Here is a 24550-nt window from a genome sequence, read left to right as displayed (position 1 = left end):
TATATTGCTTAAAAAAAAACCCTTGGATTTTACAACATGGCATGACAAAGGAATAAGTTGCTTGGAAAATATCATAAGGGGGGGAAAGTTTGTGTCATTCACTTACCTTGTTACACAGTATGGGTTAAGCCAGAATACATTTCTTGAATACTCACAAATTAAATCCATAATTAGAGCTAGGTTTCGTAACATATCTTAGGAAAGCTATCCCACCATTGACCAATTCTTAAACATATCCGCTCCCCAAACATTATCCAAGTTGTACATTCTTTTGTCAAAGTGTGACAACACCGTTGGGGTCCCAGTCTCCAAATGGAACCTAGATTTATCTACAAGCTGTGACCCTGAGTTCTGGAAGCAAATATGCCTTAATTCGTTCCGTTTAATAAAAAATCCCAACCTACAGTTGGTTCAGTTCAAAACCATTCATAGAGTACACTACACAGGGCAGAGAATGTTTAAAATGGGTCTAACCGACTCCAACATCTGTGTATACTGCCCAGATCATGTAGTAGATGATTATTTACACTCCATGTGGGCATGTGCCCCCATTAGTAATTTCTGGCAAGCAGTGTGCGAGGACCTTTCTTTGGCACTTGGGACCTCTATTCCTTCCTCACCTGTATTATGCTTGTTGGGTGATCTTTCTACAGTCAACGTAGAAACAAATCACACACAACTCCTCATCACAGCGTTAAGCATTGCCAAGAAAACCATTCTTATCAATTGGAAATCCAAAAAAAAACTGAACATAGCCTCTTACAAAAATCTTCTGTTAGATCATATAGCAATTGAGAGAATGTCTGCTGAATCCAAAGAACAACTGTCAGAATTTCAATCTATATGGGCTCCAATAATTAATCTCTTAAATTAATCTCTTTTTGTAATTCTCGAAGGGCTGAGTGTGCCTGTCTCTGCCCCTGGCGGTCTCGTTCCTCTGGCTTGGGGCATGGTCTTGGTCGCCGGGTTGCCCTGGCGTCTGGGGGGTGAGCGGGTGGGTGCCGTGTATCTCTGTCCCTTCCTGCTGGGCTGACCCCCTGGAGGTTCAGGTGGGGGTTGGTGGGGGGCTGTCCGGATCTGGGGATGGGGCGTGGGTGGGGTGGTGGTGGTCGTCCCGGGGGTGGTGCAGGCCGTCCCTCGGGGTGGTGGGTAGACGGGGAGCCGCATCCTGTGGGTGGTGGGCGCCTGCTGCTGCTGGGGGGGGCCTGTGTGCGTCCGGTGGCGCTGGTTCCTCCGCGGCCTCCCTCGCCCCTGGGGGTGGGCCGGGTTTGCCCTGGGTGCTCTGGCCTGGCTACTGTGTGGGACCGTGGGGTGTGGGCATGGGAGGCTTTGGCCCTGCCCTTGGTGTGGGCACGGGTGGTTATACCCCGCTGCCCTTGCAGAGCCTTCCCTCTTAGGTATGTACATGGCTATATATGTGTGTGTGTAGGTATGCATGTATATATTTATTATTATCATATCTAAAATAGTTAAAAGATCTAAATTATTAGAAAATATATTTTATATAAATTATTATATATTAAGTATCAATAGTAGTATCATTATTATACATACATAACTATCAATAAATATTATTATTATTACTATTATTGTTATTACTATTATTGTTATTATTATTATTATTGTTATTATTATTATCATTATTATTACTACTATTATTATTATGGTTACTATTATTATTATTATTATTATCAATTACTTTACTTTATTCTTATTTATTTATTTATTTATTTATTATTATATTTTTTTTTTATTATTTTTATTCTCAATTTTAATTTTTGTGTATGGTAGGTGTATGGCCCCGGGTGGGGCGCCTGGTAAGCTCATACGGGAGGGGGGGTCTCGTTTGTGCAGCTTGGGCTCTGGGTGGGGAGGTGCGGTGCTGGGGTGGGGCATTACCTGCTTCCCTCCCTTCGGTGGAGGGATGGCTGGGTTGTGGTGGATGTGGGGCGGGCGGGTGGGGGGCTGGCTGTGGGTGCGTGGGTAGCGGGGCGGATAGCGGTGGGGGTGGTGCTCTGCGCGGCGTGGGCCGGGATTAGCGGGGGGCTTGCTTGGGGGGCGGGGTGGTGGGCTCTGGGTCGTGGGGGGGCCTCGACCAAGGGTTGGGGGGTGGGGCTGGCCGGTGGCTCACGGGCGGCCCCTGCTATTTGCCGGTGTCTGGTTGGCCCCTTCTGTCTCCGGTCTGGTGGCGGTCTTCCCGCCTCCGGGGTGTCCTACTTGGCGGGTCCGTGGGTGGATGGGAGATGTGGTGGAGACGGGTCGGCGCTGTGGTGGAGGGTGGGACTGGGGGGGGCATTCACCTTTTGCGGCTGTTGGGGTATTGTCTGCCTGGTGGGCTCTGCTGCCTGGTGTGTGTGTCTCTGTCCCGCCCTGGCACTCTTGGCTCACGAGCCCGGGGGGTGGGGTTGGGCTCTTCCCCATGCGGGTCCCGGTTCTCCTGCGGTCTCTGTGGTGTCACTCCCTGGGCTGCCATGGTGACGGATGTGTTGCCGGGGCGCGGTTCCTGCTGTTCTGGTGGTTGTAGGAGCAGCCTCGGGGCGTGTGGTTTGTCCGCGGCTCCTGGTGGTCCGGGGGTGGCATAGCTGGCTCAATCTCTGGTGGGGCCCTCCGGGGGGGAGCTGGCGGGCCGGACTGGCCGCCACGATGGGCTGGGTGGGGCCCGTGGTTGGTCCTGTGGCCCAGGGCTTGCTCCGGGCGGCTGGCTTGCCCGGCTCGGTTGGCCGGTAGTGCGGGGTGGGCGTGTGTGGGGCCCCGATCCTCCCTGCTGCACTGCACCACCTCACATACATGTAGGACTTTGGGGGGTGGCCTGCAACTGGTTTTGCCGGGGGCGAAGGGTTTCCTTGCGGATGCCCTTTTGTCCTCGGCATTCCTCTGGCTGGTCACCCTTCAATTTTAACCGCACCTTAGACACTCAGTTCTGGGGGGGGTCTGGGCAGGCAGGGGACCCACCATTGCTCAGCTTCCTTCCACACACACACACACACATACACCACACACATAGGTCAGCCCTATGGGACAGGCCTATTTTTAATTGCACTATCTACACAATACCATCTTCACACACACAGGTGTAGCGGGCTGGACCGGAGAGCCTACTGCCTGCCCCCGCGATTGGCCCGCTGGCTGCTGGGGCTTGGCGGCTCGCTCGGGGTGCCCTGGGCTGCAGGATATTTTGGTCTGGTCTGCCTGGCCTTCCTGGGGGTCCCGCTGGAACCAGCTGACGCCGGGGCTTGCCCTGGTGTCATGGTTGGCGCTACCTCCCTGGATCTGTCCTGGGTCGCGGGCGCCAACGTGCCCTTGGGGGGGCGTTCACCGGCCTCCAGGCAGTGGGGTCCGCGCTGCTGGTGGCCTGAAGTCTACGGTGGTGGCTTGGGGTTGTTGCGCTGTGGTGGCTGCTGCGGGGACCGGGCTGTGTGTTGGGAGGGGACCTGATCCTGCTCGTGGGTACGGGGGCCGGGGTGGCGTGTGGGGATGGGGAGCATGCTCCTCGGGGTGGGGTCTGCTGGGGGGGCGGTGCTCTTTCGGGCGTTTGGGTGTCTGCTGCCACTGGTCCTATGCTCTGCCGCATCGCTGTCCCTGTCTTTGCCCATCCCCAGTCTTGCCTTAGGGCTCGTCGGGGACGGTTCTCCGGTACGTGGGCGGAGCGCTGCTGGTTCTGGGGGCGGGGGGGGCTGGCCCTCCCGGTGGATGGTGGGGTCCTTCGGGGGCCTTGCGCTGGTCTTAACTCCTCGGCTCTGGTGCGTGGCCTCCCCGTGACTTGGAGCTATGGCTCTCCCTCACGGGGGTGAGCTGCCCGGTGGATGTCGGCCGGCGCAGTGGAGCGCCTCACCACTCGCCTGCTCGCCCCCTCCGCTTGCTCATGTGCGGGCCTCCTCCCCTCGCCCGCTCCTTTGTCTGCCACACTGCAGTAGCCCTGATGCCGTGGTCGAGGGGAGTCTGGGGGTGCTATGCCTTGGCGGTCCGTACCTCCCTGGGCTCGGGGCCTGGTTGTGGGTCTGGGACCCCTGGGTCCCCCACCCTGTGATGCCCCGGACGCCCCACCCGGGGACGTCCACAGCATGTGTGTGTATTGAGTGGATGGGGTGTGCATGTGTCTGAGTTTATTTTATGTATTTATTGTTTTAAATACTTAGATAATTAATGATTAGTTTTATTATAATTATATATATATGTATATATATATGTATATGTGTGGATGTGTATGTGGGTATATGGCCATGTAGATATACGGGGGGGGGGGGGGGGGGGGGGGCTCTGCGGGGGTCTGGCGTAGGGTGTTCCATCTCAACCGCCCGGTCCTCCATGGGGCAGTGTGCCCGGGCCTCTTCTGTCCTGGCCGGGGCGGTCCTATGTCGGTGGTCGGGCCTGGGGTTGCCTGGGGCGGGCCGGGTTCTGCTTCCTGGGGGTGTGTGGGGGGCGGGAGGCGGTGCCTCCGGCCGTGGACGGGCTCCCTTCCGGTCGGCAGGGGCGCCCCTGTGCCCACGGGTGTGTGGCCTTCGATGCCCTTCTGCCCTAGTAGGGTATGGTCTCCCGCTGGTCTCGGGGGTGCGGCTCTCCTCCGGCCTGCTGGCGCCCTGTTGCCGGTTGGGATTGCTCCTCCATGGCCTCTTGCTGGTCTCTTCGGGGGGTTGCTTCGGGGGCGGGTCTTGGGGAGTCGGCCCTGGCTTTGCCCACACCCACGGGGCCGGAGGATCTCTGGCAATGGGGGCTTGACCTGGCTGCGCGGGGCGGGGTTTGCTGGGTGGTAGAAGGCAGTCTCTCTCCTTTTGTCATTCTCAGTGACAATTACACATTCACACACTCGCATTCACATACACAACACACCTCCATATGGGCACTCACAGCACATGGGTGCTTCTCTATACAATCTACTCTCTTATCCCTGATGTTTACATAGTATTGGTATGCTATTATTACAGTAATAATGATGTCAAGCAATGAGATTTTAATTACTGTAACTGTATGGTTGCAATTGTGTTTACTATCATGGGTCATGTCCTCATTGTTACTATTGCTATTGGTAAGTTGGACTGTTTCATTCCACTGATATCATCTCCAGTGTGACCCTTAGCCATCATTGACATTTAACTGTTCTGTTTGTCACTGTTGTTGTTTTGGGAATTCTTGTTGCTGCTGTTTTTGTCTCTCCCTCTACTGCCCCCCCCCCCCCCCGACCCCACCTTTCTCTTCTCTCTTCTTCTTTTCTGTTCTTCTTCTTGCTCCGGTCCGGTCGTCCCAAATGGCATAACAAAGACATCAAATAACGGCAAATAAAATTTCATGGTACAGGGAAGTTGTAGCCAACACCTTTCCTGACACAGAGCAAATCTGTCTAGCATGTAAGGGCATTTAGATCAACAATACTATCTGCCCCAATGGCTGGACGGGACAAAAAAAAAAAAAAAAAAAAAAAAAAAAAAAAAAAAAAAAAAAAGTATCTACCTAACCAACGTAGCGATCCTGGTGTTATTCAGCTCCGAACCGTAGTAAGGGCGACCTGATTTCAGCCGTGAAGGACAATGTTACTTGTTGCTTCCAACCAACTTTATTTTAACATTCCAGCCCCGAGGCATTTCACACCGGACGAACTTCCTGGTTCATAGGTCAGACAAGTTCACTCTACATAACTGTCCAAGGCAAATGCCTGTAACAGTCGGACCCACGCAACAAAATACAATAATATCCCAAAGTTTAATTACAAAAAAAATCAGAAATCCCTTTATAAAAACAGCCACTTTGTTGCTAAATATGTGCCTATGACAGGATTGTGTTTTTACCCGTTTAAAGTGACTTCTGTTTTCGGACATGACTGGCCAGCTTCTCAACATCGGGCATGTAAGCTGAATACAATGAATGCAAATGATTGGGTCCAAGAAACGTTTAATCCTCTGTTCTCCTCAGTTATTTTTCTCTTTTTCACTTTGGGATCCATAGTCCATCACACAGCTGCCGGTTTGTTTACAACAGCTACCTGCCTGGCATCCCGCCCTGCTGATAGAAACACGTGTCACAGGCTATGACGCAAATAAATGTTGAAATTCAATATTTACGCCACACATTTTTACAGCATTGGAAAACATTAAGAATGTTTGTGTCATGTTTGTCCTCCTACAGAAACCATATTAAAACAAAAAATATAATTCCCTCCCCCATCTTTTTCCATTTTCAAACATTTTTCAAAAAGCGGCGGCGCTAAAGAGCCGCATGCAGCTCTAGAGCCGCAGGTTGCCGACCCCAGATTTAGACAAACCATTCATAGGGCCCTATGAAGTCTGTTTTATTTTTTCAAATTCTGCTTAATTTTTTAGAATTCTGTTTTTGCATTTTACAATTACAATACAATTTTTTTTTTTACCAGCATAGAGTGTGTTCTTTTTGGGTTAGTGAATAAAATGTCCATTAATTAAATGCAAAAATCTATTGATGCAATACAGCCATCCATCCAATCAGTTTGTAAACCGCTTATTCTTACTAGAGTCACAGGGTTTTATGTTGGAGCCTATCCCAGCTGTCTTTGGGCGAGAGGCGAGGTACACCCTGGACTGGTCGCCAGCCAATCACAGGGCACATATAGACAAACAACCAATCATACGTGTGACTGCAAAATGGATGTAGGCGGTGGCTGTTTAGTACTTGTATCTGCCATAACTGAGACATACGGCGGGAAATACTCCCCCACACAAACGTACGATGACAACATTCATTCACATTATGTCAATTTCCACCAGATTCCATGCACACGTGCAAACTCCACACAGACATGTCCAACAGATATTTGAACCCTCGATCTCCTGGGGAACATATTAAGCAGTATTTTGGAAGACATTAAATGGGTAAAAGATTAACTGGTTGATTAGTTCAAGGAACATGTGCGTCATAGAACATTGTAAGATAACGTACAGTATGTCTGTGTTACTGTTGATTTCATTATGCTGATGTTCCACACTGTAATCTGTGCTGTGATAGAGTCACTCTTAAAGCAAACAGTGGGAGGCAATAAAGCAATCAAAAGCCTTGGTTACAGTCTCTGGTGAAGACAAACACACCACCATATATAGTCTTTGATTTGGACAATATGCTCGGGGGGGGGGGGTTGAATTATAAAGGTTGGCGTCTGGTAACAAAGCTGTAAGTGGCAGCTAAGAATGAATGAAGACAAATATTTTATAACATCTGGCAAAAGAACAGAAAAGGCTGTTGTTTTAATTGGCGTGGTCAAACTTCAAACACAACACTAAATCCAAAGTACAATAGATGTAGCGTTGTTTAAACATGTCATACTGTAATGTAAACAAATGGTAACTTGGATAAATGTTGTACACTGCAGCCCAGCACAAAGAATTCAACATCATTTCATAGTCTACAAACATTGGCAATTCTCGCTCAAACAATGTCAAATTTTAATGAGAGGTGTAGAATGGAAGTTTTAGGGAGAATCTTTGAGGCATTGGAAAATGTTAAACAAGTCATGCTGCATCATGGCCAATACCATGCCCAAGAGGATTAAGGCAGAGCAAGATAGCAATGGTACTGTGAGGTGTATTCACTTCTGTTGCCGACTATTTAGACCAGAGGTCTCAAACTCAATTTACTTGGGGGCCACTGGAGCTAGGGTCTGGGTGAGACTGGGCCACATCAGGTTTTAAAAAAAAAAACAAAAAAACGCATTTATTAAAAACAGAAAAATATACAAACTTTTTCAGTGCTTTGGTTCCGATTTTCTACTATAAAAGCGCTGATAAAACATTCCACTGTTCTCAAATACCTTAATTTTTATTTTTCGACACAAAATAAGATGAAAAATAAATAAACAAATCAAGAATAAAGGATATCCATCAATCAGTAATAAATAAATATAATAATAATAAAACTTAAGAAACCACATATAGTTGGTGGGTAGACAAATTATTTTTTTCAGATTAAAATGAACAAAGCATTATTAGAGCCCTGTAGACATGACAAAACACGACTATAGTCACATTTATACTCTTTTTATTTACAACATATTGCACAACTGCAGGGTCTTGAGACACATGCTAACTCGCAAACTAGAGAGCTAGCGACCTAAACGGTAGCCTTCAAGTTATTTCCTTTAAACTTAAATAGCCAAAAACTTACCACTTCCACACGGATAGGGAGGATAACTATTAACAGTTATTTAACCTTTCACATGAACATTAATCAAACGTAATAATTTTTTCTGGGTACATGATACCATACAGCATCCATATCAATCTTGCGCGGGCCGCACTAAAATTAAACTTTCATATCAAGGCGGGGGCCTCAAACTAGTGTCCTGCGGGCCACATTTGGCCCGCGGGCCGCATGTTTGAGACCCCTGATTTAGACAGAAATGCCCCACAGTAAATGTACAGCTTTTCAAGCTGTACACTGACCCAGTTGCCTTTGTAAAGCATTGTTCTTTGAGAAGATATAATAAAATTGTTGCTATGAGAGGTAATAACTATAAAAGCAATCTTCACTCGCTAAATGTACTGCAAAAAAGGGTAGTCAGGATAATTCATAAAGCCTGCCATACTTAAACATATCAAATACACAATTTGAGGTTTTAATGTGTATTTCAAGAATAATGTGCAAGATTTTTTTTTACTTAAAAATACATTTTCTTACTGTTTTGTTCCATAGGGATTTGAAAACCATCATCTTTACGCGTTTTGTATTTTATATTTCATTTTGATCTCTGTTCATAACTGGTGTTATATATCAAGTTTAAATGGATTATCACAAGAAATAAGTTAGACAAGTTACATATGATATTTAATTCATAAAGGGACATATTTATGAGCCGCTAAGGGATGTGAGTTTCATTATATTCTGCTATCTTCTTCCTCATTCCTCCTAAAACTATTCCTTAGCTTAACCTAAACATTCTTGTGAATAATGTGCTAGATTCCTCCAAATGAATGGAAGACTGACATAGAGCAAGGCGGACAGTGCTTTTTTTAAATAGTCAATGTATTTAAATTAGTGCTGTAAATCGATTATAATTTTTAATCACAGTCATCGCAAGATAACTACGCTTTCAAAATAAATCACTCCACACATTCCCTCTTGCGCCAGGACCCAGTACATCACATGCACCTGAATTTCTAAAATAGAGATGTTTTTAGATGATAGGATAACAGCCACTATTAAGACTACATTAAGAACACATTTAAAAAAACAATCCACACATTCAAACCGCTCACTCATTGGCCAGTTACATTTGATTTAATTCATGCAATCACTGTTAAACATGATATACATGATGACAATTATCAGCAATCCTCATGCCAGTTATAAAAAAAATATAAAATAAATGCCACATAACAGTGGTGTGTTCACTCTTTTCTCTGTTTGATTTGCTGTTGATGTAGTTGTAGTTTACCATGTACTGCATTTATCCACATTATGGTACAATCATCAAACACTACCACACTCAAAGGGTGAAATTCCCCTTCATGATTGCTTTCCTTTTTCCGTTCTTCCAGAATAACTTTCTCTGTTAAACACAAAAAAAACAACTGGCCACTGTTTATTTGTTCAGTGCGCTGAAGCAGAGTCATTCTCATGCTCTCTTGTCTGCATAGGACACCAGTTGGAATTCCTAACAGCCCAAACACGAATTCCGACGTCAGTCCATTGTTTCACCACTTTTTCCATGACTCCGTAACATAACGGAACTTTTTCATGTTCGTGTTAAACCTCATGCTTTATCTACAGCAGGCGTCGGCAACCCAAGGCTCCTATTGGCCTTATCCTCTCAGCCTCTGATTTCAATTCTTTCAATTCCCCCCCACTTTCCAACATTGGAGTGAAGTGAGGGCTCATTTCTTAATCAATTTCGTAATCAATGCCGCCTACAGAGAACATACTAACTCCTTATTTCTAAAATCACAAATACTTAAACTTGCTGATATAGTTCATCTTCAAACAGCTAAAATAATGCATAAGGCTAAAAATAACCAATTAGCTAAAAATGTCATCCAATACTTCTCTACAAGAGAGGAGAAATATGATCTCAGGGAAGAAGTACATTTGAAACACTTCTATGCTAGGACTACGTTAAAAAGCCATAGCATTTCAGTATGTGGAATCAAACTATGGAATGGATTGAGTAAGACCCTCAAACAATGCACAACGATGAGCCAATTCAAGAAACAATACAAGCAGTTGATGTTTGCTAAATACAAGGATGAAGAGTCTTGAACCAGTCATGATGTGCTATACATATCACTATATTGTCAGTTACTATGGTAACCATTATGTCATTGTATGGTCATATCACCTCAAACTTCAGTACGTGACAAAAATAAAATAAAAAAATAAAAAAAGAATATTAGGATATATTTCCTAGATTTCCTATATTAGGAAAGCAGGAAGTGAACAAATGTAACAGTCACTGATTGTAAAAGTACCAGATGGAGGGGTAGGATTTAATAAGCTTTGCTTCTTCCTACTCCTTTTGGACATGTGGAACTGTGAACTGATTATGGGATGCATTCAATTGTAATCTGATGCATGTTCAAATGAAATAATACCATTACCATTACCATTACCAATTAAAACCATCAATTAAGTGTTGGGAAAGCTGGGTAGATCTTGTTAAATAGTCATATCATAATATATACAGTATGGGAAAACTGTATGCTCCAACATTGAAGGGATAGTTTGTGAAAAACTGGATGAGTTTTGTGTGGAAGAACTAGAAAGCCCTGACATACTCTCCCTCCTGAGATGATCTGGAACTGAGAATGCACGATGCCAATTCAACCAGTATACTTTATCTCCTCCATGCTGCACATGCACTCTGAATTGTAACCTCCAACTGTCCTGAAGGAAGGAATTTGGACTGTTAATATCCAACTGGAATTAATTATTTATGCATTTTTGTGGCTCTACTACACTGTGGACAACATATAATGGCCTGAGCTGCTGCTTCTACTTGGCAATGGACACACAAAAGATCTAATGTTGTCTGATAATTAAAAGAATTAATGAATGAGCCTTTAGTCAGTCAATCATCTGTTGAACTGCTGGATATGCATGTTTAAGACCGCACTTGCTGTCAAGCTATCAAATTGCAGTAAAGCAAATGTCATTCACACAAAGGTTTAACATACGACTGCTAGTTTGTTTCTTACTATTTGAGCTGCATTTCCAACAATCAGTGCAAAGCACCACCAAAGGTACTAGGAGGGTAGTAGGGGCTGAAAAAGTTCCCCCACTCCCCTTGGTACTTTCTGCAAAGTTCCAGGAACTATAGACAGGCAGGGCTGTGCTGAGGAATGCCAACTGGCTGAACACACTTGTAATGCTTCTAACCAGCTGCCATGCTTAAACCAGTGCGTGGCTCAAACTCTTATTAATTTTTACAAGTTTAAATGGTGGATACAAACACAAAGGAAATTGGTGAAAAGCTGAAGAAACTTTAGCAATATTATAAGAAGTTAAAAAAACGTTGCAGTGGGTTCAACCACTGTATTACTGTGCCAACAAGCTGAATGACCAGCTCGATCACTGCTACAACAAAGTAGCAGTGAGGAAGTGGAATGAAGGGAAATCATATTAAATATTCACTATTTAGTAGGGGTGTCACAAGACACATGCACAAGATTTGGTCTGGGAAAACTGACATTTTAACATTACTTTTAAGAAAAGTACCATGATAAAATATAAAGTCTGTGACAATATACTACAACTTACTAGTTAGACTCTTCTGCACTTTTTGTATATGCCATCGGCACCCATCAAGACATAAAGGGCTCACTCCGTTCAAGGAAAACAGACATGCATGCATATGGGCCGGCAAAAGTTAATTTTCATTTATTGTGTGACTAATGCAGTAACAGTCATCAGCGGGACGCCATTTGTTTAGCCACAAAAGATGAGCGAACACGAACAGGCTACAATTGAATGTGATGGTGTTTTCGACATGAGATCAACACGCAAGCTATATACATTTATGTATTAATATTTACAGATGAAATGGACCATAAGGACTCATCTGACCCTCATGAGATCCCCATTCACTAAGAGGACATCTTTCTGTCTGTGTTGGACACTGTGGAACTTGGAACAAAAATTACAGCCCAACACCTTCTTCACTGACTCCGAACACTTTGTTAATTTATTTACTGACACTTTAACTATCAAGAAACATCACCTAATTGCTAAATGTACTGCCAAAAAAGGTCAGTAAGGATAATTCATAATGCCGCCTACAGAGAACATACTAACTCCTTATTTCTAAAATCACTAATACTTCAACTTGCTGATATAGTTCATCTTCAAACAGCTAAAATAATGCATAAGGCTAAAAATAACCAATTAGCTAAAAATGTCATCCAATACTTTTCAACAAGAGAGGAGAAATATGATCTCAGGGAAGAAGTACATTTGAAACACTTCTATGCTAGGACTACGTTATGCTAGCCATAGCATTTCAGTATGTGGAATCAAACTATGGAATGGATTGAGTAAGACCCTCAAACAATGCACAACGATGAGCCAATTCAAGAAACAATACAAGCAGTTGATGTTTGCTAAATACAAGGATGAAGAGTCTTGAACCAGTCATGATGTGCTATACATATCACTATATTGACACTTACTATGGTACCCATTATGTCATTGGATGGTCATATCACCTCAAAAAAATGTAAAAAATTAAAAAAATAAAAATAAAAAAACTTCAACTATATTAGGAAAGCAGGAAGTGAACAAATGTAACAGTGATTAGTGATTGTAAAAGTACCAGATGGAGGGGTAGGATTTAATAAGCTTTGCTTCTCCCTACTCCTTTTGGACATGTGGAACTGTGAACTGATTATGGGATACACTCAATTGTAATCTGATGCATGTTCAAATGAAATAAAACCATTACCATTACCTATTATTGACAGTTTATTTACATTGCATCCGTGTAGAAATACAACATCCTCCCTGATGCCTGATTTAAATAAACAACCCTGAACTTTAAAATGTGGTGTAAACCCAAACTACACAGTTCCGGGAAGTACAGGTTCCCAAACTTTTGGTAGCATAGTGGCTAAAGAGAAACAGAAAGATAATCAAGTTTCTTTATAACACACATCCCATTGGTCTAAGTTGTCAAAACTGCACTGACCTCACTGCAACCACCAAGTATAATAGTTCAGTTTGGTTTGCCAACATGTTGTTCAGAAGAGGAAACCTCAATCTGGCAACAACTGTAGGGTGTCACGGCCAGACGATTATCTTACATAAGTAAAAACAGCACACTGCAGAGGGCTGCGTTTATTCATAAAAATAAAAAAAAGTACATAGGCTTTGAATTCCCTTTAACCTAATGGCTACATTTTGAGTTTTTTCACTAACTCATCAACAGAAGGAAATTTGCTTAGCTGTTGCCACACAAAAGACAGTTTCATTTTTCTCTCATTTACAATATCTGAAATCAGATTGTTTCAAAGGAATGTGGGCATTCAACCCTCAAGAAGGTTGACATGAATGGTGAGAGAATTCTCCTAATATCTGGAAAATTCATCTCCACGTTCAAGGCTCTTTGAGACATCTCACTGTCTGTCCTGAGTGCTGTCGAGAACAGCTTTTAAATGCCAGGGGGAAAAAGAAATCGAGGAATGTATGAAGGTTTCATGAACACAGACAGTCATTTCTTTTTGTGTATGCTGGAAAGCAGCAGGAGTCGACTCACCAGGACTCGATTCTCTGTCTTGTCTCCTTTGATCTCCAGTTTGACTCTCTTCCTCAGTGACAGCTTCACCTTCCTCCCCAACGTGTCCCGCACGCTCTCTACACACAGGAGACAACAGATCGAGCCAATTTCAACATCGGTAAAGTAACAACATAGTAAATATGACTTCCCTCTGATTTATGTGTTCATTCATTCATTCATTTTCTACCGCTTTTTCCTCACAAGGGTCGCGGGGGTGCTGAAGCCTATCCCAGCTGTCTTCGGGCGAGAGGCGGGGTACACCCTGGACTGGTCGCCAGCCAATCACAGGGCACATATAGACAAACAACCATTCACACTCACATTCATACCTATGGACAATTTGGAGTCTCCAATTAACCTAGCATGTTTTTGGAATGTGGGAGGAAACCGGAGTACTCGGAGAAAACCCACGCATGCATGGGGGGAACATACAAACTCCACACAGAGATGGCCGAGGAGATGGAATTGAACCCTGGTCTCCTAGCTGTGAGGTCTGCGCGCTAACCACTCGACCGCCGTGCCGCCCTGATTTATGTGTTGTCATGCCATAAATATAATAAACACAAACATTAAAACCATAAACTATTGCTTGTCAGTTAGTTCCCTAATCAAGTTATTTTCTCAAAACTAAGCATTTTGAAATAAACTTTGTGACTTAATTCGAACATACGTGAGAATTAAATGCTGAATGTTCTAAACTCCTATTTACAAGTCTGTGTTGCATCGAGTCAAATAATGCTACTTGGATGTCATGTTTTTCGTCTTCAGTTGAGACTGAATAAACAGCGTCTCTACTGGTTGTAGGTAGTAATTGGTTCCAGACCTGACCGCAGAAAGTGAATTAAATGTTAATAAATTGAATATTTTATAGTTAGAGCATAGAAAACATGTTCATGACTTTCAAAATCAGTTTTTTACCATTACTAGAGCCATGTAGACATGAAATAACACCCCTATAGTAATCTTTACACTACTATTATTCTTGGTTTATACCACATTGCTAATGCGCAAGTTACGGTATCATTGCAGGGACACAAAAGCATGTTAGCAAGCTAAGTAATTAGCTCAGATTTATTCTAAACTTAAGAAAGGGTTTCAAACCACAGATATGAAGAAAGACAAAACAAGAAACGATATTACCATGTTTTGTTTGTTTCTTTCGTCATTTTCCTAAAGAACCAAATTTGAAACACTTCTATGCGGGGACTACGTTAAAAAGCCATAGCATTTCAGTATGTGGAATCAAACTATGGAATGGATTGAGTAAGGAACTCAAACAATGCAAAACGATGAGCGAATTTAAGAAACAATACAAGCAGTTGATGTTTGCTAAATACAAGGATGAAGAGTCTTGAACCAGTCATGATGTGCTATACATATCACTATATTGACACTTACTATGGTACCCATTATGTCATTGTATGGTCATATCACCTCGTATGTACTTCGATACGTGACAAAAAATTACAAAAAAAAACCTTAAACTATATTAGGAAAGCAGGAAGTGAACAAATGTAAGAGTTACTGATTGTAAAAGTACCAGATGGAGGGGTAGGATTTAATAAGCTTTGCTTCTTCCTACTCCTTTTGGACATGTGGAACTGTGAACTGATTATGGGATGCATTCAGTTGTAATCTGATGCATATTCAAATGAAATTAAACCATTACCATTAACATATTATTTATTTTTAGTGCATGTGCATGAAAGGCATCTTAGTCAAAAACACAAAACATTGTTAAGTCTTGAACCAGTCATGATGTGCTATATATTTCACTATTTTGACTGTTACTATGGTACCCATTATGTCATTGGATGGTTATATCACCTTATACTAGTATGTGTCAAAAAAATAAATTTAACAAATGAAAAGAAAAAATTATAATATCAGATAGGCAAGAAGTGAACAAACGTAACAGTTACTGATTGTAAAAGTACCAAATGGAGGGGTAGGATTTAATAAGCTTTGCTTCTTCCTACTCCTTTCGGACATGTGGAACTGTGAATTAATTATGTGATGTACTGCATGTTCAAATAAAATTCAACCATTACCATTCCTTACAGAGTCTTTTTGATAGGCATACTGATTTTTGGCTTGAAGCCTTTATATATTCCGGATGACACTGTTCAAATTTGATGAAAAAATGTTCACACTTTGACCGATGTCGTCTTGTGCAAGCACTGGACACTCAGTAACCACTAGAAACTAGCTTGGATGAAGACCCTTGTTTCTTACCAGTCAAATTTAATTGACAGAATATGTTAACTATCCTATTAAATGTAGTAATGATAGAAATAGGAGTTCATCGTGGCAATAACAATGAGCAGGAGCAATTAAACTCAGACAGCAATATTATGCTGTGTATGTATGCTCCGTTCAGCTTGACTGGTCACGCCCAGGAGGAGCTCCGAACTTGGCAAGCTGGCCTCGAGAGCAGAAGTGGGTCAGCTCAACAGCTTCACACATCCGCTGCTACATTCTGAGAGAGAATCTGCTGGAGCGTATATCCTTGCCTATAGGCTTCTTATGATCAAAAGGAAACAAATAATTAGGGGCGGGGGGTAAGCCGAAAACGTTTCATCTCACTATAGAAGTTCCTCAGAACATGAGCGTCATTTCCTGGTGTAGCATTTATAAAATCTCAAGTGTGTCTCCAAACTGGAATATTTGAATGAGCCGGAGCAGGAGCAAGCAAGGCGGTTTCCAGTCATTTGCATTTTTGATTAGTTTCATCTGGAACAGCGGTGTTAATTTTACCAGCCAGCTACCATGTGGATTGAGTTACAACATCCGCACTAGGGATAATTAGAATCACCATAGAGTGTAAAGTAAAAAAAAAAAAAGAACCTTAAACTCAAATTGACTTCTGTTTACAGACTCCTGCCAAATGCATATTGGTACAGTCCAAGTTGGATCACAGCAATTTTACAGTACAGTTTGTTTGGTACGTATAAGTTGGAAATGATCTACACATGTTTGGAATCCTTTAGTCAGTGGTCCAACCACAGTTGCGGTTGTTGGATGGTGGGTTCAAACAGTATTTCACAATTAGCATATTGTGATAGTATACTGTCTGTATACTAGTCCTTCTCAAAAAATGAGCATATTGTGGTAAAGTTCATTATTTTCTGTAATGTACTGATAAACATTAGACTTTCATATATTTTAGATTCACACAACTGAAGTAGTTCAAGCTTTTTAATGGTAATGGTTTTATTTCATTTCAACATGCATCAGATTACAATTGAGTGCATCCCATAATCAGTTCGTAATCTATCCAAAAGGAGTAGGAAGAAGCAAAGCTCATTAAATCCTACCCCTCCATCTGGTACTTTTACAATCAGTAACTGTTACATTTGTTCACCTCCTGCTTTCCTAATAGTTTCTAAAAGTTTCCTAAAAGTTTTTTTAATGTTTTATTTATATATTTATTTTTTTAAGTGTGAGGTGATATGACCATACAGTGACATAATGGGTACCATAGTAACAAAATTTCTTGTTTTAATATTGATGATTGTGGCAAAAAATTAATGAAAAACCAAAAATCCCTATCTCAAAAAAATTGCATATTCCATCTTACCAATAACAGAAAAGTGTTTTTACTACAATAAAAGTCAACCTTCAAATAATTATGTTCAGTTATGCACTCAATACTTGGTCAGGAATCCTTTTGCAGAAATGGCTGCTTCAATGCCGCGTGGCATGGAGGCAATCAGCCTGTGGCACTGCTGAGGTGTTATGGAGGACCAGTATGCTTCCATAGCAGCCTTAAGCTCATCCACAGTGTTGGGTCTGGTGACTCTTAACTTCCTTTTCACAATATCCCAAAGATTCTCTATGGGGTTCAAGTCCAGGGAGTTGGCAAGCCAATTGAGTACAGTAATACCATGGTCAGTAAACCATTTACATGTGGTTTTGGTACTGTGAGCAGGTCCCAGGTCGTGGTGAAAAATGAAATCTTTATCTCCATAAAGCTTTTCAGCAGATGGAAGCAGGAAGTGCTTCAAAATCTACTGATAGCTAGCTGCATTGAGTCTGTCCTTAAAACACAGTGGACCACCACCACAACCAACTGACATGGCACCCCAGACCATCGCTGACTGTGGGTACTTGACACTGGACTTCAGGCATTTTGGCATTTCCTTCTCCCCAGTCTTCCTCCAGACTCCAGCACCTTGATTTCCGATTTACATGCCAAATTTGCTTTCATCTGAAAAAAGTACATGGACCACTGAGCAACAGTCCAGTGCTGCTTCTCTGTAACCCAGGTCAGGCGCTTCTGCCGCTGTTTCTGGTTCAAAAGTGGCTTGACCTACTCCAGACTCAGTCCACTGCCTCCACAGGTCCTCCAAGGTCTGGAATCGGCCCTTCTCCACAGTCTTCCTCAGGGTCCGGTCACCTCTTCTGGTTGTGCAGCGTTTTCTGCCGCACTTTTTCCTTCCCACAGACTTCCCACTGAGATGCCTTGATACAGCACTCTGGGTTTTGAGTAATGAACCAGGCTGGGAGTTTTTAAAAGCCTCGGGAATCTTTTGCAGGTGTTTAGAGTTAATCCGTTGATTAGGTAATTTAGAGAACCTTTTCATGATATGCTAATTTTATTAGATAGGGATTTTTGGTTTTTCTTTACTTTTTTGCCACAATCATCAATATTAAAACAATAAAAGGCTTGAACTACTTCAGTTGTGTGTAATGAATCTAAAATATATGAATTTAATGTTTATCAGTACATTACAGAAAATAATGAACTTTATCACAATATGCAATTTTTTTTAGAAGGACTAGTATGTGTAGTATGTGCGCTGAGAGTGAGGGAGCAACATTGCCTTCAGTGATTGTCTACTAGGTTGAAGTATACCTGCAAACAGTTGAGTGCACTTTAAGGGGAAAAATTGAGCAAACAATCCTCTATCACAGTAAAACTTTCTGAGCAAAACTGACTAGACCAGGGGTCTCAAACACGCGACCCGCGGGCCAAATGTGGCCCGCAGAACGCTAGTTTGAGGCCCCCGCCTTGATATGAAAGTTTAATGTTAGTGCGGCCCGCGCAAGTTTGATATGGATGCTGTATGGTATCATATACCCAGAAAACATTATTACATTTGATTAATGTTCATGTTAAAGGTTAAATAACTGTTAATAGTCATCCTCACTATCCGTGTGGAAGTGGTAAGTTTTGGGCTTTTTAAGTTTAAAGGAAATAACTTGGAGGCTACCGATTAGGTCGCGAGCTCTCTAGTTTGCGAGTTAGCATGTGTCTCAAGACCCTGCAGTTATGCAATATGTTGTAAATAAAAAGAGTATAAATGTGACTATAGTCGTGTTTTGTCATGTCTACAGGGCTCTAATAATGCTTTGTTAATTTTAATCTGAAAAAAATAATTTGTCTACCCACCAACTATATGTGGTTTCTTAAGTTTTAATTATTTGCCGTTGTATTATTATTATATTTATTTATTACTGATTGATTGATTTTCTTTATTCTTGATCTTATTTTGTGTAGAAAAATAAAAAGTAAGATATTTGAGAACAGTGGAATGTTTTATCAGAGCTTTTCTTGTAGAAAATCGGAACCAAAGCAAAGTTTATTCATTTTTCTGTTTTTGATAAATGCGTTTTTTTGTTGTTTTTTTTGGAAAACCTGACGCGGCCCAGCCTCGCCCAGACCCTAGCTCCAGTGGCCCCCAGGTAAATTGAGTTTGAGACCCCTGGACTAGACTATATGGAACTGTACTGAGATCATGTTTACCAATTTAGACTGAATTGGATTAGTCTGCTCACACCTGACCAAATAGCCAACACCATTGTGGTAAAACAAACTGGAGTTTGCTTTAAATGTCCAATCTGATGCTAGACTGAAACCTTTGAAAACCTGACTAAATTGCATATGAATACATAACAGTGATGCAGATTTGAATAGTTTGACAATCTTTTTTTTTCTAACAGCATGCTGCTGCTGAATCACTGGCACCAGTCAAGTGTCATATATTGCATTACACACACTGATGACATTTTCATTTCTTTTCCAAGATACCACAAAATTAGATATACAACTTTGACGTGAGGATGTTGCACAAGACTACCCAATCATCTCCATGAGTTTGCAACATTGTCCTTAATATCACATGTATCCAATAAAAGGAGTAAGTGTCCATGGATGGGATAAACAGCGCTTTTGCTTGTCCAACATTGCACCAATGTGTCAAATACTGGCTGCTTGGTCAAACAAAGACAGTTAAACACAGCAGCAGCAGTATGACTGAAGGTCAAGTAGATTTACCATCAGTATAAACAGCTGAGAGAGGTGTATACATGACTGTATGTATTTCATTATATAAGGTAACTGCACTCCTGAAGTGCTGCACACAAAAGGTGTATTTGGCAAAACGATGGTGCCTGCACTATTTGTATAATGACAAATAAACTAATCAGTGGCGCTGTTATAACCCTCGGAAGTCGGATTGACTTGAGAATTCTCACACACTCCAGTGCGCTGAAACTTTTGGGGAACTGACAAGGACATATCTGTAAAATGTTGAGCCAATCTGGCTGCCATTAAAACTGATCATTTGATTAACTCAATGCTAATTTGTCGAATAATTATAAAACCTATTAACAGGATATCTTGGAGATGTTTGGTAGCATGTCTTACAAAGCGCAACACAACGAGGTGCTCTATAATTTTATGGAACAGACTTTATATTCTTCTTTATATTGTGAAGAAATAGTACATTATATCCTAAAATTGTACATTTGGGGTCATTGAGGCTTAAAAAAATAATGCTTGTAGCCAAAAAATAATGCTTTTGCACTCCACCAACATTTGAGTTTTAAGGCTTGGAGGCTTCAAAACGTAGTAATAAGTCTATGATGAATCTTTAGTATGGAGTCACTGATGATTAAGCAAAATGATTAGCATATATATAAAAAGTAGCAATTTTTTCCCAAGTGAAAACAATGCTTACTTTCATACAATGAGAGACTACACAGTGAGGACCCATGCATTGACAAGGCAAGTATGTCCAGGCTTGAACACATGCTACAAAATAATCATCCTTCTTACCCATAAGCTCTTTGGGGACCTCTGACACTTCCTCGTTCATTTTGTGCACACTGCAAAAAAAATCCAAATACAACGAGAAGGATCCAGGAAAGAATGAAAAAGAATGAAAAGAAGTGTCAGGTGGCGCCACTCTTGCCGCCCCGGCGGTGCTTCTCTGGTCGGTTACATGCTCCTCTCGCCCCGCGGTGACCGAACAATGTACCGGCGTGGGTCGGCGAGCATTTCTTTGTGATTCGAGCAGCTTTAAGATGACGTGATTCGGAGAACTACAAGCATCCCGAAGCCGAAAGGAAATGCCTCTCCGGAGGATCGAAGGGACAACATCCTCTCTCGCCGTCCCCCTGTACCGTAAAGCTGTCGGTTATTCCGTGGCAGCCAATGGTGGAGAGAGACCGGGGAGACTGAGCCCCTCCCAGGCCGGTGATGCGACAGTCTGAGAGCCGATGTGCTGCTGGAGCTCGGTGGCGTGGCAAGAGTGGGCGGTGGTTTTGAGGGTGACAGACGAATAATAGTAATAATACGGTGGCTGCCTCCACACGCTGGGAAACACTGGAAGAAACCGAGCTAGGCTAATTTTGTTTGTTTCTAATCACTACTACAAATCTCAGTCGACGTAAAACAAATATTCTAAACTATTTTTGCAAACATAATTGCTAAACACACGATGGACTTTATGTTAATGTTTATCACTCGATACGTTGCTGTTTTCATACATAATGACTAGCACGCCACAATTTTCCAAACAAAACAATGTAAACATGTCCGCTGAGCTGACGTCTTTTTCTTCATGGCATCTGGAAGTGGTAAAGAAAGACAGCAGTGCCATCTTATGGTGGATGAGTGTATTGCAGTCAAAACGCCAATGTTGTAATGTGGCCCGCAGGACACTAGTTTGAGGCCCCCGCCTTGATATGAAAGTTTAATGTTAGTGCGGCCCGCGCAAGTTTGATATGGATGCTGTATGGTATCATGTACCCAGAAAAAATTATTACGTTTGATTAATGTTCACCTTAAAGGTTAAATAACTGTTAATAGTTATCCTCCCTATCCGTGTGGAAGTGGTAAGTTTTTGGCTATTTAAGTTTAAAGGAAATAACTTGAAGGCTACCGTTTAGGTCGCTAGCTCTCTAGTTTGCGAGTTAGCATGTGTCTCAAGACCCTGCAGTTGCGCAATATGTTGTAAATAAAAAGTATAAATGTGACTATAGTCGTGTTTTGTCATGTCTACAGGGCTCTAATAATGCTTTGTTCATTTTAATCTGGAAAAAATAATTTGTCTACCCACCAACTATATGTGGTGTCTTAAGTTTTTATTATTTACCGTTTTATTATTATTATATTTATTTGTTTATTTATTACTGATTGATTTATTTTCTTTATTCTTGATTTATTTTTCATCTTATTTTGTGTAGAAAAATAAAAAGTAAGATATTTGAGAACAGTGGAATGTTTTATCTTGTAGAAAATTGGAACCAAAGCGAAGTTTTTAAAAAATTTTTGTTTTTAATAAATGCGTTTTTTTTTTGGGGGGGGGGGGGGGGTGAAAACCTTATGCGGCCCAGTCTCACCCAGACCCGAGCTCCAGTGGCCCCCAAGTAAATTGATGGAAATTTGAGACCCCTGGTGTAAATAAACCTGACAATAAACACATCACATAATTGCAATCATTTGCAAATACTTTCATCAGATGTATTCATTTGTATGAATAATGGAGATTATTTCTACAGGATTAGCTCTTTCTGAACTCTCAGAATTTCTCAGTATTCATTATATTAGATAGAGGGCTGGGGATGCAGAGGTCAACATAATGTAAACTATATATAAAACTACAATTTGGTGTCTGCACCTCAATTTCCTTGGGACGCTTATCCAACTTGTCCATCATGGAACAGAGCTGAGAAAAGTTCTCAGACTGCGCGGCAGTTTCTCCAACTGCTCTTTTGGGGCCTGATGCAGCCACCCCCTAATGAAATCACTTTCTGCTTTATTGCAACATGTCAAAATCCTACTTGTGAAATCTGGTTGAAGATTTCTGGGCTGCTTTAACATTAACTCCATTTGCAAGCTCCTCACAGTGGGATGTGGAGCCAGGGAGAAGAAACAGTTGCGTTGAGTCCTTGAGTTTGACATGCTCCTCCAGCGCAGAGGAAGAGACAGAGAAGAAGCCCACAGAGCACCTCTGACAGACTGTGTCATTTTGTGGTGTACCTAAAAAGGCAATAACACATTTAGCTATGCAATACTTCATTGGGTTGTGTAGTCTAATAGAGCGTAATTTACTTAGTCTTGTGTGAATACAATGTGAGTGAATACAGTAGCAATTAATTACCATATTGAGTAGTATGTGCCTTAGACTTAAAACTCTGAAGTGATTTTTTTTATTGGTGACATTTTTACTGGGGCACTGCAGATCAATACTGAGGCACGTGGCCCAGTGAAATCTGTCTGGCGACTCCACTGCTTCAGTCAGGACATCCAGACGGCTGGACCAGGCAGACCAAGAGGCCTGACGAGAAAGCAGCTTCATTTATTCTCCATCCCAACATGGCTAAGATGTGCATCCATGACATCTTCAGGTGAGCATGCCTTGTACTCTTTCTCTGAATTTGACCTCGGGGGAGAAGACTGCTTTGTGTTTCTCCATAAGCTGAGTGAGAAGCAGAAGGAGCAAATGATGAATAATTTGATAGTTATTTTCCTAATCTTCATCTTCCTACCTTCAACTGCTTACCATCAGGGCTAAACCCAGAGAGCGGGAAAACATGAGCCGGTGAGAGGGGAGGACCTTCCAGGCCGTCAGCCAATCAGAAGCCAATCTCCTCCAGAAGACATGAGACCAACACCTTACAGTTACAGGTAGTCCTTCCAGGGGTCAGAGGTCAAGGTGTGAGATTGTCTCCCAAGATGACAAACTTCCGTCAACATGGATTGGCAGCAGGGGTGTGTGTACCCACATACTGTATATAGGGTGTCCCAAAAACTGTATACGGCAGGGGCCTCAAACACGCGGCCCGCGGGACAAATGTGGCCCACAGGACACTAGTTTGAGGCCCCCGCATTGATATGAAAGTTTAATGTTAGTGCGGCCCGCGCAAGTTTGATATGGATGCTGTATGGTATCATGTACCCAGAAAAAATTATTACGTTTGATTAATGTTCATGTTAAAGGTTAAATAACTGTTAATAGTTATCCTCCATATCCGTGTGGAAGTGGTAAGTTTTTGGCTATTTAAGTTTAAAGGAAATAACTTGAAGGCTACCGTTTAGGTCGCTAGCTCTCTAGTTTGCGAATTAGCATGTGTCTCAAGACCCTGCAGTTGCGCAATATGTTGTAAATAAAAAAATAAAAATGTGACTATAGTCGTGTTTTGTCATGTCTACAGGGCTCTAATAATGCTTTGTTAATTAAATTTGTCTACCCACCAACTATATGTGGTTTCTTAAGTTTTTATTATTTACCGTTTTATTATTATTATTATATTTGTTTATTTATTACTGATTGATTGATTTTCTTTATTCTTGATTTGTTTATTTATTTTTCATCTTATTTTGTGTAGAAAAATAAAAAGTAAGATATTTGAGAACAGTGGAATGTTTTATCAGAGCTTTTCTTGTAGAAAATCGGAACCAAAGCAGTACAATTCCAACATGTACACTATTTAGATTGCATCATGGAGATATGATGGTAACAAGCTAATATCAGGAGTGTAGCTTGAGCTTCATGTGAAGTGGTGTGCTTAATGAAGGCTCAAGACTATCTGAATGCA

General features: G+C 42.0%; 1 protein-coding gene across 2 annotated transcripts in view; it reads right to left on the bottom strand.

The window, feature by feature from the left end:
- LOC131137422 (F-actin-uncapping protein LRRC16A-like) overlaps positions 1–21561 on the bottom strand; it is an 87594-nt gene extending 66033 nt beyond the window's left edge. For both annotated transcript variants that reach the window (XM_058085366.1, XM_058085367.1), the window contains exons 1-2: positions 20784–21561; positions 13700–13797 (exon numbers count right to left, since the gene is read on the bottom strand). In XM_058085366.1, coding sequence (XP_057941349.1) covers positions 13700–13797; positions 20784–20823 — 138 coding nt within the window. In that variant the 5' untranslated portion in view covers positions 20824–21561. The remainder of the gene's footprint in view (positions 1–13699; positions 13798–20783) is intronic.
- Positions 21562–24550: the final 2989 nt, after the last annotated feature.

The sequence above is a fragment of the Doryrhamphus excisus genome, chromosome 10 (assembly GCF_030265055.1).
Source record: "Doryrhamphus excisus isolate RoL2022-K1 chromosome 10, RoL_Dexc_1.0, whole genome shotgun sequence".
In the NCBI taxonomy this organism is placed as follows: Eukaryota; Metazoa; Chordata; class Actinopteri; order Syngnathiformes; family Syngnathidae; genus Doryrhamphus; species Doryrhamphus excisus.
The sequence above is the reverse complement of the archived record's forward strand: the minus strand, read 5'-3'. Positions and strand labels throughout refer to the sequence as shown.